Source organism: Sinocyclocheilus rhinocerous, unplaced genomic scaffold (assembly GCF_001515625.1).
Source record: "Sinocyclocheilus rhinocerous isolate Xijiao unplaced genomic scaffold, SAMN03320098_v1.1 scaffold2637, whole genome shotgun sequence".
NCBI lineage: Eukaryota > Metazoa > Chordata > Actinopteri > Cypriniformes > Cyprinidae > Sinocyclocheilus > Sinocyclocheilus rhinocerous.
The window spans coordinates 537,393-550,387 of record NW_015641805.1 but is presented as its reverse complement, the minus strand read 5'-3'; the positions used below and the strand labels follow the sequence as shown (position 1 = coordinate 550,387).

Sequence of the window (12,995 nt, the reverse complement as noted above, 5' to 3'; positions counted from 1 at the left end):
TGCCATTAAACGGCTTGAAAGATCAAAGACAATTTTTAATATAACTGGATTCGTCTGAAAGAAGAAAGTCATATACACCTAGGATGCCTTGAGGGTGAGTAATTTATGGGCTAATTTTCATTTTTGGGTGAACTAACCCTTTAAGTGACTTGTTGTACACAAGTTAAATGGTTATTGTTTTGCATTTGTTACGATACAAGTTCCAGCTTTTTGTTTGTTTACTGCTCAGTGATTTGAGTTTGAACTTGTGCTATGATCTATTCAGCTCAACAGAATAGTGCATTCAAAAAGGATGCTGCCTTCCTTACCATCAAAGTCCACGTTCCCATCTCCATTGAGGTCAATGTCTGTCAGAATTTCTTCCAGTTCTCCCTTCTTCAGTTTCTCCCCGAGCAGCGTCTTTGTGGACTCCTTCAGCTCCTCAAAGGTGATCCGTCCATCACCGTCACAGTCAAACTAAGAGAGGCAGAGAGGAATGCAGAGTTTTATGAAGAGGTAATATTATTTATGGGTTGGAAAAAGATGCAAGGTAATGATGTTTTGATGTTTGTGGCGTTTTGTTCTCTATTTAATGTACACTTTAAAGTGAGCTCCCTTTGAAGGGAACTTTAGAGTGCATACTCACCTGTTTGAAAGCACAGTGCAGCTCCCTTAGACCCACCATATGAGCGGTTTCAGCCAGCATTCTGGGCCCCATTAATTCACAGAAATCATCAAAGTCCACATGGCCTCCCCCTATAACCACAAACACACCACATAGACATTTATCTTTACTTTTAAACTGACTTACACTGCTGTTCAGAAGTTTGGGGTTGGTTAGATATTTTTATGTTTGTCTCTTATGTTCATCAAGTCTGCATTTATTTGATCAAAAATACAGTAAAAACAGAAATTTTGTGAAATATTATTCCAATTTAAAATAGATCCTTCAGAAATCATTCTAATATGCTGATTTTCTGTTCAAGAAACATTTTTATTATTATCAATATTGAAAACATTTGTGCTGTTTAATATTTTTGTAGAAACACTGATACAGTTTTTTCAGTATTCTTTGATTAATAGAAAGTTCAAACGAACAGCATTTATTTGAAATTGAAAACTTTTGTCTTTACTGTCACTTTTGATCCGTTTAATGCATCCTTGCTGAGTAAAAGTATTAAAACTTCTAAAAAGAGCTTACTGACCCCAAACACACACACACATATACTTGCATTTGTGGTTTATGGGGACTCTCCATAGGCGTAATGTTTTTTATACTGTACAAACTGTATTTTCTATCGCCCTACACCAACCCTACACTTAAACCTACCCCTCACAGAAAACTACTTGCAATTTTTGAATTTCATAAAACAGCGTTTTATATGTTTTTTAAGCCTTTTGTTTTACGGAGCTTTATATTTTTGTGTAAACCATGATGCATTTTAATTTCCAGGACTCTTTGATGAATAGAAAGTTGAAAAGAACAGCATTTATTTGAAATAGAAATCGTTTGTAACATTATAAATGTCTTTACTGTTACTTTTGATCAGTTTAATGCATCTTTGCTGAACAAAAGTATTTATTTCTTACTGACTCCAAACAGAAAGGTGCTGTTAAATACTAAAACCTGAAGATACTCACAATATGAAGAGGAGAGGGTGATGTCACCAGCCCGTGGAAGGAAATGACATAATCAATGGTGACGTCACCGAGACTCGCCCACCAGCGAGCAACACAGAGTTCCAAAGTCCGACCAGGCTGAAAAAGACACACACAGATGAACATGTGACCTGACAGACACAGAAAAACTAGGATTGAATCACATGTGTAAAATAACCACAGAAATAAATATATGAGAGTATGCGTATTTTGTACCAGCACAGGAAAAGCCTCCGTGAGTGAGCCTTTCTCCAGCAGAGATGAGAACTTATAAAACTCATTGGCTCGATACGCTCGCTGCTTCACCAGATGAACTGCATGCAGGACGAACTTTGACGACACATCTCCAGAGTGAGACGTTAATGAGATTTCTGAAAGAGACACGGATGCACTGAATAATTAGATCATAGATCTATGTCTGCACAAAACTGCAGTGATGCATCATTCATTCACACAAATATTACCTGCCCATGATGCTCCATGAGGGACGGTAATGAAATGGCGCCGGATTTGTCCTGGTCTGAAGTGGGCGTCTGTGAACGTGATCTCTTGACTGCGACTATCAGCTACTCTATAAGACACAAACACATGTCACACACCAGCAGAAACACAGATGCTAGCGGAAGAGATCAGTTGGACGTACTTCGCAGGGATTATAACCGTTATAGGAACTCTGAAGAGAGGACCGGCGCTGAGAGCGGACGTGTCGTATCCACACACCTGGAAAACACACACACACACACACACACATTTGCATTTGTGGTTTACGGGGACTCTCCATAGGCGTAATGGTTTTTATACTGTACAAACTGTATTTTCTATCGCCCTACACCAACCCTACACTTAAACCTACCCCTCACAGAAAACTACTTGCAATTTTTGAATTTCATAAAACAGCGTTTTATATGTTTTTTAAGCCTTTTGTTTTACGGAGACACAGGAAGTGTCCTCATAAACCATGTTTACGTTGTAGTACCCATGTCATTATACACATTTGTGTCCTCATAAACCATATATACCAGTACACACACACTCACATTTCATTTTTATCTGCTGAATGATCTCAATCAGTTCCATCTCTGTTGGCATGTATCCCATGGTTCTCATGCAGTCTGCGACATCTTTGTAGTGCAAATACCCGTCCTGGTCATAGTCAAACTCTTTAAATGCCACATGCAGCTCTGAAAGGAAAAGAAATGTAGTCACATTTAATCACGCTGCCAACTTTTCTTCAAATTGCAGTATATAGTATTTGGCTTAGGTATTACTCTGAATGGAGAATGTTTTGTGGGTTTTGTGTTTGTTTTTGTGTGTGTGTGTGTGTGTGTGTGTGTGTGTGTGTGTGTGTATATATATATATATATATATATATGGGGATTTTGTCCCACATTAGTAGTCTTAGCCTTCTTAGATCCAAATTGTATTTATTTTTTATTAGTTTAGTATTTAAAATGTATTATTTTTATTGTGTTCTGTTGTTAATTATAATGTGCTACTCCTTTTTAATTTACATGTTTATTTAATCTTAATGAAATTACAAAATCACACAGATCAGGGTTTAAACTGACTTTAGACACATTTCTGTAACAGGGTAGCTAAAATTACAAATCTTGTATACAGTAAAATCTTTCAGGAAACAAAAACTTTACAATATGATTACATTAGGACATTTACATGCCACATACTGTACCAGTTTTATAATCTATAGGGCCGTGCAGCTTAAGCGGGTATAGGACCACCAGCACAGGCTGACTCACTGCTCTGGTATTATTAATGCTGCTTACGCCTTCATCCTCTGTACGCCATTCACCATTCATGACAATACCAATCCATTTTTAATCAAATTTATTTGTGTCAGATGTTATTGAATCTTGTCGGTTATTTATCTTATGCTGAATGTGTTGTAGCAATTGTATTGTGTCTGTCTAGGTGCTGTGCACTGGCTTGGATATTAAATATCCATGTTCTGTACATACCATCTAGTTCCTCTGGCAGTAAATCTCTGTCCTGGTGAAAGTAAATGGGAGAGAGAGCGAGAGAGAGGTAGAAGGACAAGAGAGATGAGAGAGCAAAATGACAATGAGGAAAAAAAAATCGTGACACAAAAACAGCTAAATATGGAAATTATTACAGCATGAGAGCTGAACGTCCTTAGAGACATCGCCCATTTTTAATCACTAATAACTGAGGTTTATGTTAGCACGCTTATCAAAGCTGCTCAGTGGCACAATGACGCATAGAGTGGGGTGGGGGGGGATTGTATAATTGGATTATACCATAACATGCCCTACAATGCCTCACGTCAACGCTCATACAAACAAAAAACGGCAGAGAGATTCAGGGGAAAAAATTAACTAAGGGGCAATGTGTATTAAAGGAAAAAGAGAAAGAACGTTTAGGAGAGAAACGGTTTAAAAACTATATTATTGCTGTATTTCGTAAATAATATCCTCGAATGCAGGTTTATTTAGATTCATGCACATATGCTTTAATATGTTAAAATCATACAAATACACATACATATACACTATACAAATAAAGTTGACTTGAATGTTTGACTTGATTACAAACAAATATGCAGTATCTGCTAGCACTTTCAGAAAATAGATTCATATAAGGCATAAACATACATATGCATGCATGTTTATTAACGTTTTTTTTTTCTTCGTGTAACATTTTTTTTAAGCAAACCCGTCCTGTAGCTTCACTGTATATTGAAAAACAGATTTTGCACAGTCTTTGACATTAAAATAATTTATTGAAAAAATGTTGACCCAATTGCTTCATGAAATGAAATTTCAAGCAATTTGAAATTTCAGTTTTAAGCAGGTTTTCTGAATGCTCTTCTGTCTTACAAATCCAATGTTTTTGTTCTCGTAGTAAAAAAAAAAAAAAACATAGGTCCAAATTAACCTAGCATGAAAGTTACCTAAAATAAATCTGTCTGGTTCACATCTTAAAATGGTGATTTTGCCCTGTCCCACATGTTGCTTGGGTCCCCTGCAGTCTTGGCTTTCTTAACTGTATCTAAATTGTATTTATTATTTATCAGTTTAGTATTTCACATGTTATTTTATTATCTTTCCTGCCTTCCATATAGCCCATTAAACAGCTACCCCAAACTCATACTATTGGTTGAGCCAGTGTTTCTGTGTCAGATTGATCTGGATTTTTAATCAAATCATCTTAATATTTTGATAGCACCATAAATAATCTTTAAATTGCTTACTTTCTACATATAAAGTATTTAGCATTAAAACAAATGACACACATCAACTTTAATTTCACCTAACGACACTGTTCCTGCGCTTGGCTAACTAGATAACCTTGTAACTGTGATGCTAATCCAATGTGGCATGGGTATGTATATTAAAACTTTTACTAATTGATTTGTAAAGCTGGTGCCCAAAGGCATCGCTGTCTTTCAAATGTTTCATTCGCTGCATTCACTGGACTTTTGACCTCCAAATTCCCTAAAAACACATATTTATTATTAAAAATAATGCATTACTCATAGACTTCTCTGACAGAGGTAGCGGTTATGCAACTTGGTGTGTTGCTTCAGGCTATTTATCCTCGGATATATGCTAATAGGGTCCCTTGTCTATCTGTTTTTCTTTCATTCATCCCTCCAATCCTGCTGAGCAGAAGCCATGGAGCTTTAGGCTATGCATACATTGGTATATTCTCCATATAGAGAATATATAGGTTTGTCTCTTAGACTCTATCCATTATCTCTCTCTTACTGTTCTGCAGCCTCTCTGTCTTCTGGCTTTCACTGGCTCTCTCTGATCTCCAGACGTACTCTTGAAAATATAATCAAGCGCCTCTGAGTTTAAATGACTATGATTTAGTAAATCGTGACAGATTTATTGCGTCAGTTTTAAAAGGAGAAGCAAGATGCTAGCTTAGGTCTGAGCTTCAGTGTACCAAAATAATTTGGCTTGGCACTTGTTACTGACCTGATTGAGGAGGAAGGTAGTGTGTTGACAGGCGGCAATATTTTCTCCGCAGACGTATCAGATTATGAACCTGACTTCATGCTAAATAAAGACGCATTGATGTGCCATCCTGGATATATCGGTTTAAATAATAAAAATAAGTCAAACAAACTAGCTAGACGGCTATAAAAAAGTCCATGTGTCTAAAAACACCTTAAACCATTCTAAGCTAGTTAGCTGGTTTTAGTTGATCTCTCAGGCTGGTTTTAGACACTTTTCAACCTGGTCAGTCTGGGAGACCAACACACATTAAATCAGCTAAACACCAGCTTGGCCAAGATAGGAGACCATCTTAAGCCAGCTAAGACCTGTTTAGGATGGACTGATTTATTTATTTTTTTTTCAGTAATATGGTGATAATATGGTGCAGTGATGGTATCAAATGATAATACCATGATGCTGAATCAGTGTTGTTGTAAACTAAAAATTATTAAAAATAGTTTTCAATAACTGAAATAAAGCTGATATAAAATAAAATATTAGATATTATATTTCAATATATTATAATTTAATATATTATAAATATTAGATGAAAAACTGAAACATAAATGAAAATTAGAGATGCCGGCTTGGCAAGAACTGAAATGTGTTTAAGTTTTTAAAATTAGTAACATTTAAAAAAATAAGTAAACAAATGAAAGCTAAATAGAAAAATAGAAAAATAATAATGACAAAAACACAAAGTTACTAAAATTTAAACTAAAATGAAACGTTAAAATATATATTTTTTAAATCTGATTTAAAATATATTAAATATATTCTAATACTATAATGTAAGGTTCATTGACATATTTAAATGTTGCTCAAAGGTACGTTGAGGAATAGTATGGTATTACCGTAGTATCTTCTGGTTTCTATTTTTATTCATTTTGTAATCACCTGTCTAACCAAATTGTAATCATTTAAATGAAGATCACTCGACAAAACCAGCAAGAATCCATCTAGAGATCTGCTAAGTTTACCTGTCCAAAGAGAGCATTGAGGTACTGTGTATAAGCCGCAGCAATAGCAGAATTCTGGCTGAAGGATCTACTGCCGCGGCGTCCTTGGCTGTCAGATGAGCCCCCGTGACCTGAGTTCTTCGAGTCTTTGGAGGAGTTACGAAGAGCAGAGCGTGGAGGATGAGCGTCTGATGTGGACGGAGGACGAGAGGAGCTGCTAAAGGAAGAGAAGAGCTGTAGTGACCACACCGCACATCACTGCAACCAATGTAAGTATTGATTTAGAGCCACCCGTACCTTTCTTTTGAAGATGTTTTACTCCTCTGAGACATGCTAGTAGATAACGACAAGAAAAAAAAGATTTTAGATGTTACTTATGTTGTTCTTTCTCAACTCGTATGCCAGTTTGTCCACATTGACATTGTAGTTACACAATTCTTCATGTAACATTCATGCAACCATGCCCATTCCATTGACGCTGACATGTATAAAACATAACATTACTTTCCAGCCAAATTACTGCAACCTGTTTTACCCTAGTTTTCAGTGATTGGGCAGAGGCCTGATTCCAGTTGAGAAAATGCCCGGTGGGTCACTTCCTGGCATTATAATAGTCAGAAAGGTCATAGGCTGGAATTACAATGACCATTCCAAATGGCAGCTGTTTGATGCTATCGTTTTCCCTTTGTAGACAGACTTCTGTTTGAAGAGAAGGACACACGGCATAATCAAACGCACACTAGCGGCAGATCCAAGAGGACGGACTGTTCCTCCGAGCGCTGAATTAGATTACAATGGAGGCCGACAGGCACACAGACAGCCTATAAATTACAATCAACAGTTTAATATGCCCAAGCAAAGCAGCGAACCTCTGTCTGTCCTCTGCCCATCAAACAAGTCATTAGAACCGAAATTGTCAATGGCTCCGTACAAGCAACAAGCATGAATTCAAAATGAGCAAATCGTTCACGCAAAAACATTTATTTCTTAATGCCTTGGTGTTTGGATTCTCTGTAAATCTGTTGTGCTCCATTCATTGGTTTGGGAAAAAAAGCTCAAACAGAAAAGAAAATACCGAAAGAAATCTCTTTAACGTCTTAATAGTTTCTCTTAGACTGTAACAATATTAAATGAATAGCAAAGTGCGAATTTTGCTTCAAATTTCAGATTAGTCCATGATCTCAAATCAGTCCAAAGCCAAATTATGCTCAACAGTGTTATCCACAGAGTGCAAAAATCACAAACCAGAAGTAAAAATCAATTTTTCCAATAAATTTTCTCCATAGGGGAACTGAACTCTATAATTCCCGCCTATTCACATGAAGCACTGTGAATGACAAGTCAGTCTTCCTACACTCGCAAACGATATATATTTGTGTATATGCATATTTGTATATATGTATATTCTAGAATAAACGTCAAAATATGTTGTTTCTATACAAATAATCAACTTCAGGGGAACCTAAGGGGGGCGGGGGGGATTGGTTAGGACGATTCAAGGGCCCGCTGAGGAGGGGCCCTGAACGGGATTTCTACCGAGGGGGACCATTCACAATGCTTTGTGCGATTGTAGTTCTTTCCTTTCTTTAACCTTTGAACTCAAGGTCTTCAAGTATCATTACAAGTGTAGTGAAAATGGCCTCTGTGAACTTCAGTATTTATATAACCGCAGCAATTGCATTGTTCATCTTGTTGCTTCAGTCATTGTTTTTTACAACATTGACAATTTTTTCTTAGCAGTAGCTTTAAATTAATATAGACTACAGATAAAATATACAATAATGTAATTTAAATCAATATCTCATGTCCACATATTTATTTATTTGATTGTAATGTATCTTAAAAGAGATAACTGAGGTTTTTTTTGTTTGTTTTTTTGGAAACGAACCCTCTGCGTTGATTCTAATTATATTTGTGGTGTATTTAAAAGGGTGGCTTTGATAAATCAGTATGTTGGCTCAATAAATTAAATCTGAAAAAAATGTAGTTAAATAAAAGCTTGCTTTAGAAAATTTCTAATGACTTGTGAGTCTTCACACAGTCACAGCAAACTGATTATGCATATTTCAAATGAGATGAAACATACTAAAAGACTCCGTCTGCTCTGGGTAATTTGGTGAATTTATTTCAGCGCACTAGTGACTCTCACCGAGAGGAAAAACCTGCTTCACTAATCTGCAAGAGTTATTAAACTAAGTGACCAATTGCTGTCAATCAGCACGTTGACACAAGCAATTTCAGCTCCTAATTCCTCTAATTGGAATAATTTAACAGAGGAGTGTGGGGATAATTATGAAACAAACTGATAGAATCGTCTAAGAGAGCCAAAGCTGTGCTGGGGCAAAGAAGACGAGGCTGCTCCATTTCCCCCCTAATTACGATAAGATACCAAACCTTTTTGATGCAAGTTTTGATACACAGAAAGTAATTACTTCTAAAATTACATATGAGATGATTGGTTTGCTAGAATGCTGAAAACGGTGACATTCCTCCACCTATTTCTTCCCCCCCCCCAAAGTTCATGAAGTAAAGTTTTATATGGCAGCCACCTTTCAGAGCTGGCCTTCCAAAAATGACTGCATCTGACAGATGCAGATTAGATTGAAATGCTGAAAACGGTGACATTCCTCCACCTATTTCTTCCCCCCCCCAAAGTTCATGAAGTAAAGTTTTATATGGCAGCCACCTTTCAGAGCTGGCCTTCCAAAAATGACTGCATCTGACAGATGCAGATTAGATTGAACGTGGACCTTCAGAGATAGAACTCTTTAGCACCTTGAAAGACTCAATCACATTGAGATATCTGTCCAAGCCAAGGGCATCAGATACAGGCTTTCAAATGGGTTTGTCTTACTGTTTGACAGGTGAATGCTGAATAGAATCATTAGGACAGACTTTTTATTAAACTGTCGCTGGTGTTAGAACTTTGATAAACTTTTAACTTTGTCAAAAATCAACTTGATTTCAGTTATTTGTATAATACTTTTCACAATATATTGTTTCTAAGCAGCCAGTTGCAAGGAAAACACCCTAAGAAGTTAAAACCGATATGGAGAAACTCAGCTCATCTACTACATTATAAACTATATTATATATATACTGTATATATTGTTTTGGATATGAAAAAATTATCAGTGTGCATCATTATTATTTTTTAATTCATGTTCCCTTGTAATCTTTAATCAAAATGACTTCCCCTCCCACTGAAATGACTTCTCGCCTCTTCTCTGATGACGTGTTTTCCAGGCATGAGGGAGGAACAACTTGTCAATTGTCGCATGAGATTGCAGCAATTAGAAAACAACAACGATCTAATCCGTTCCCGATGGACAAAATTAAATCCCGCTCTACCTGCTTTCTTTTCCTTTCCGCTCTTTTTCTCGTTCGAGAAGCCATGTCACTCGATTAGCCTATACATCACAATAAGAAAGACAATACTATTGCAACTTCCATTTCATGGTGACATATTACTTGTTTTATTTTTTTACTCTAGGGTGGAAACATGCTTGCATAGATATGTCAGAAGTTGAAACACATATGTTGGATGGTGTAACTGAGATTATTTGTGTGGTCAGGTTTTGTTTACATTATGGGGACCAAATGTAGGATAGTAAAACCTTAAGGAAATGGCTTGATAAACATACTAAATGTCATCATGAATATATAAAAATGCAAAAATTGTAGATTAAGGTTTAGACTTTCGAGTTAAAGCATATGAAATTAGCTCAGTGTAAAAACATTCAAAGTAAATTTAAAGTCCCTAAAAAACTACTGTTTACAGTAATATTTAAAAGTCTGGGGTCCTGTGATGGTAAAGATGAATTTTCAGCATCATTACTCCAGTTTTCAGTGTCACATGATCCTTCAGAAAAATGATTCTAATATGCTGATATAGTACTTTAGAAACATTTCTTAGTATTGTCCTGCTTAATATTTTGTGGTACATTTCTTCAGGATTCTTCGATAAATACAAAGGTAAAAAATAAAACAGCATTTATCTGAAATAAAAATTGTCTTTACAGTCACTTTTGATCAGTTTAATGCGTCCTTACTGAAAAGGAAAATTTTCAAATTTCATTTGAATAGCATATGTTTGTGTGCTAAGGATGTACAGTATAAAGCAGTTATTTAAAGCCCCTTGTTCACTACAGTAATTCTGCCTTGTTTTGTGATCTTCTCGTGAGATCCATCACGGGGCCTTTGGCACTAGATCAATCACAGATTGCAAGAACTTTCCTGGGTTACATCTGAAAACAAGCCACAGAACAATACCCATGGAACGCTCAAACTGGCGCGATCGATCCCCATTACTGATTTTGTGTCATGGTGCCGAAATGAGGCTGGCCCCCTCCTTTGCTATTACGGCCACGCAGCGATGGGATTTATCTTGCTCGGCCTGGCAGCCCCTGACAATCCACTATCAGCTGCTGCATTTAGAGTAGCTGCTGTTTACATCTAGACAAACTTTACATCTGACTGCCTGCCTTCAAAGGCTCATCACTCCTCTGTGGCTGTCATTCATGTCCTCAACATAACTGTAATTATTTCCCGCGTATGTTTCAGTAATTACAGTCTGACTCCTTCCCTTCTGTCAGTTTCTGAACTAATACAGCAAAGCTTTTGAAAAAGATTGCCGCTATGACTGTCACCATGTGCCTGATATGTTACTGTTGAACATGCTTTGTTGTTAGTGAGGTTTGAAGTAAATTAGGCCCGTTTGCTACCACGAAAGAGCTTCTATAGCGAGTTGAAAGAGTTTATGCAAGATGCCTCTAATATCTTACTACATTGTTTTTTAGCTTACCTTCAGAATGAGAAGAGAAAAATGTACAATCCAGAACCACTCGAGTCGATCTTTTTAAAATCAATTCCTTCTCCTCTGAGAGAATGTGTGGATTGACTGTAGAAAATGACCCTTCACCCTCCTTTGATAATCTGTGTAGATGATAATCTGTCTAAATATGTTTGGATTAGCATGTGAGATGAGCATGTTGATGATGTGTTTGGTTTAAGCCATGCAAGTGTTCCTGTGAATGTGACTGTCTGGAACAGACAGATTGCTCTGCACAATGTAAAACATTTCTATCTACTTCAACTTAATAACTTAATTTCAGTTGCTGCCTTAAATGCTTAAGTACTCAAACTGGCTGTATCATTTCAACTTGCATTATATAAAACTGACTTAAAAAATTAGGCTGAATCCCGCATAACCTAAAAAAAGAATTTGAAATTGGTTAAATTAACTTGAGGAGTTAAAGTGATGGGGAAAAAACGTATGTTACTTAACTTAGATCTATTGTTTTTTTCATGCATTGAACAGATATCAGTATGGTTATAAAACTACTGGGGCTAGTTGTCACAAGTACTTCAAAAGTCTAAAGGCATAAATGTGTTTTCTTTAGCCAGTGTTATTTTAGTATTATTTATAAACTATTAGCATATTTATTAATATTCTAAATGAGCTTTTATTTATATTTGCAGTTTTCAGTTTATTTTAAGTTTAAAGGTCCCCTGAAATGCTTAGAAACAGGCAGCGTTACTCTATGTGTTGACGTCATTTTAACTGAAACAGGAAGACAGGGCGAGACTTATCAAGCAGCCCCGCCCCTTTTTAAAATAGCCAATAGCGTTCGTTTATATCACAGCTTGGGCTAGAGCCATTCAGAGCAGAGTTGCCAAATCCGCCTATTATATGCGACTTTGGGCTTCTTTTTTTTGTAAAGTTGCAAAAAATCACTGGTCGCGGTTGCGGTTTTTTGGGCTTATTTTAAAAAATATGGTTGCTTGTTAGGAAAACCTGACAAGCAACTTCGTTTCTTTTCATTTATGTTCACTGTATTCTCCAATGCATTGATTGACACTCTGTCTGCTCACAGTTAATAGCCAATCAGTGCAAAAATATAAGTGCTGAAGCATAATTTGTCAAATATCCCGCCCCCTCCGCACGATGAGGGATTGAAGAAAATTCACGTTCAAGAAGAAGGCGCGTGACGCTGTAATCCAAGCCATGATAGTAGTAGACGTAGAGGAGTGGGATGACTTTTTTCCTTTATACGGTAGCCGAATTTTTTATTTTTACAATGTTTTTGTAATGTATTAATTATCACGGGCTGTAAAAACAAAAAACAAGTAGGCCTATACTAATACTAAAAGTAGATTTGGTTCGAATTAGCCAATATTTTAGTAGGCTATAAATATGTGTTACAGCTCCCCTTTGAAGCTCTTGTGTTTTTCTCCTTTTCCATCTGTCCAATCCTATTCTGCTCACAGGTGATTGGAGATGAGTTTTGTTCCTGCTTTGTTGCAGTTTGCTGATTTTTGTAAAATAACTTATGTTTTTGCTTTTCAGATAAAAGGGTAGTTTCAGTTTAATATGTTGCAGGCTCATTTATTGGTAATAAATAATTGATAATAA

The 12,995-nt window shown here is 36.4% G+C and overlaps 1 protein-coding gene and 1 long non-coding RNA gene across 3 annotated transcripts in view; both read right to left on the bottom strand.

Moving 5' to 3' along the window:
- The window catches only part of cabp4 (calcium binding protein 4), a 17,519-nt gene extending 6,009 nt beyond the window's left edge, over nucleotides 1–11,510 (bottom strand). Inside the window, exons 1-7 of one of the 2 annotated variants that reach the window (XM_016572067.1) lie at nucleotides 11,385–11,510; nucleotides 6,878–6,913; nucleotides 6,602–6,797; nucleotides 3,615–3,645; nucleotides 2,676–2,819; nucleotides 626–735; nucleotides 309–456 (exon numbers count right to left, since the gene is read on the bottom strand). In XM_016572067.1, the coding sequence (XP_016427553.1) occupies nucleotides 309–456; nucleotides 626–735; nucleotides 2,676–2,819; nucleotides 3,615–3,645; nucleotides 6,602–6,797; nucleotides 6,878–6,912 (664 nt within the window). In that variant the 5' untranslated portion in view covers nucleotide 6,913; nucleotides 11,385–11,510. The remainder of the gene's footprint in view (nucleotides 1–308; nucleotides 457–625; nucleotides 736–2,675; nucleotides 2,820–3,614; nucleotides 3,646–6,601; nucleotides 6,798–6,877; nucleotides 6,914–11,384) is intronic. The other variant, XM_016572068.1, reaches the window with a different exon arrangement.
- Nucleotides 1,627–2,360, bottom strand: LOC107755311 (uncharacterized). Its single transcript, XR_001641678.1, has 4 exons — nucleotides 2,282–2,360; nucleotides 2,103–2,209; nucleotides 1,855–2,009; nucleotides 1,627–1,737 (listed from the first exon to the last, which is right to left on the bottom strand). It is a non-coding gene; the product is annotated as an uncharacterized LOC107755311 (long non-coding RNA).
- Nucleotides 11,511–12,995: the final 1,485 nt, after the last annotated feature.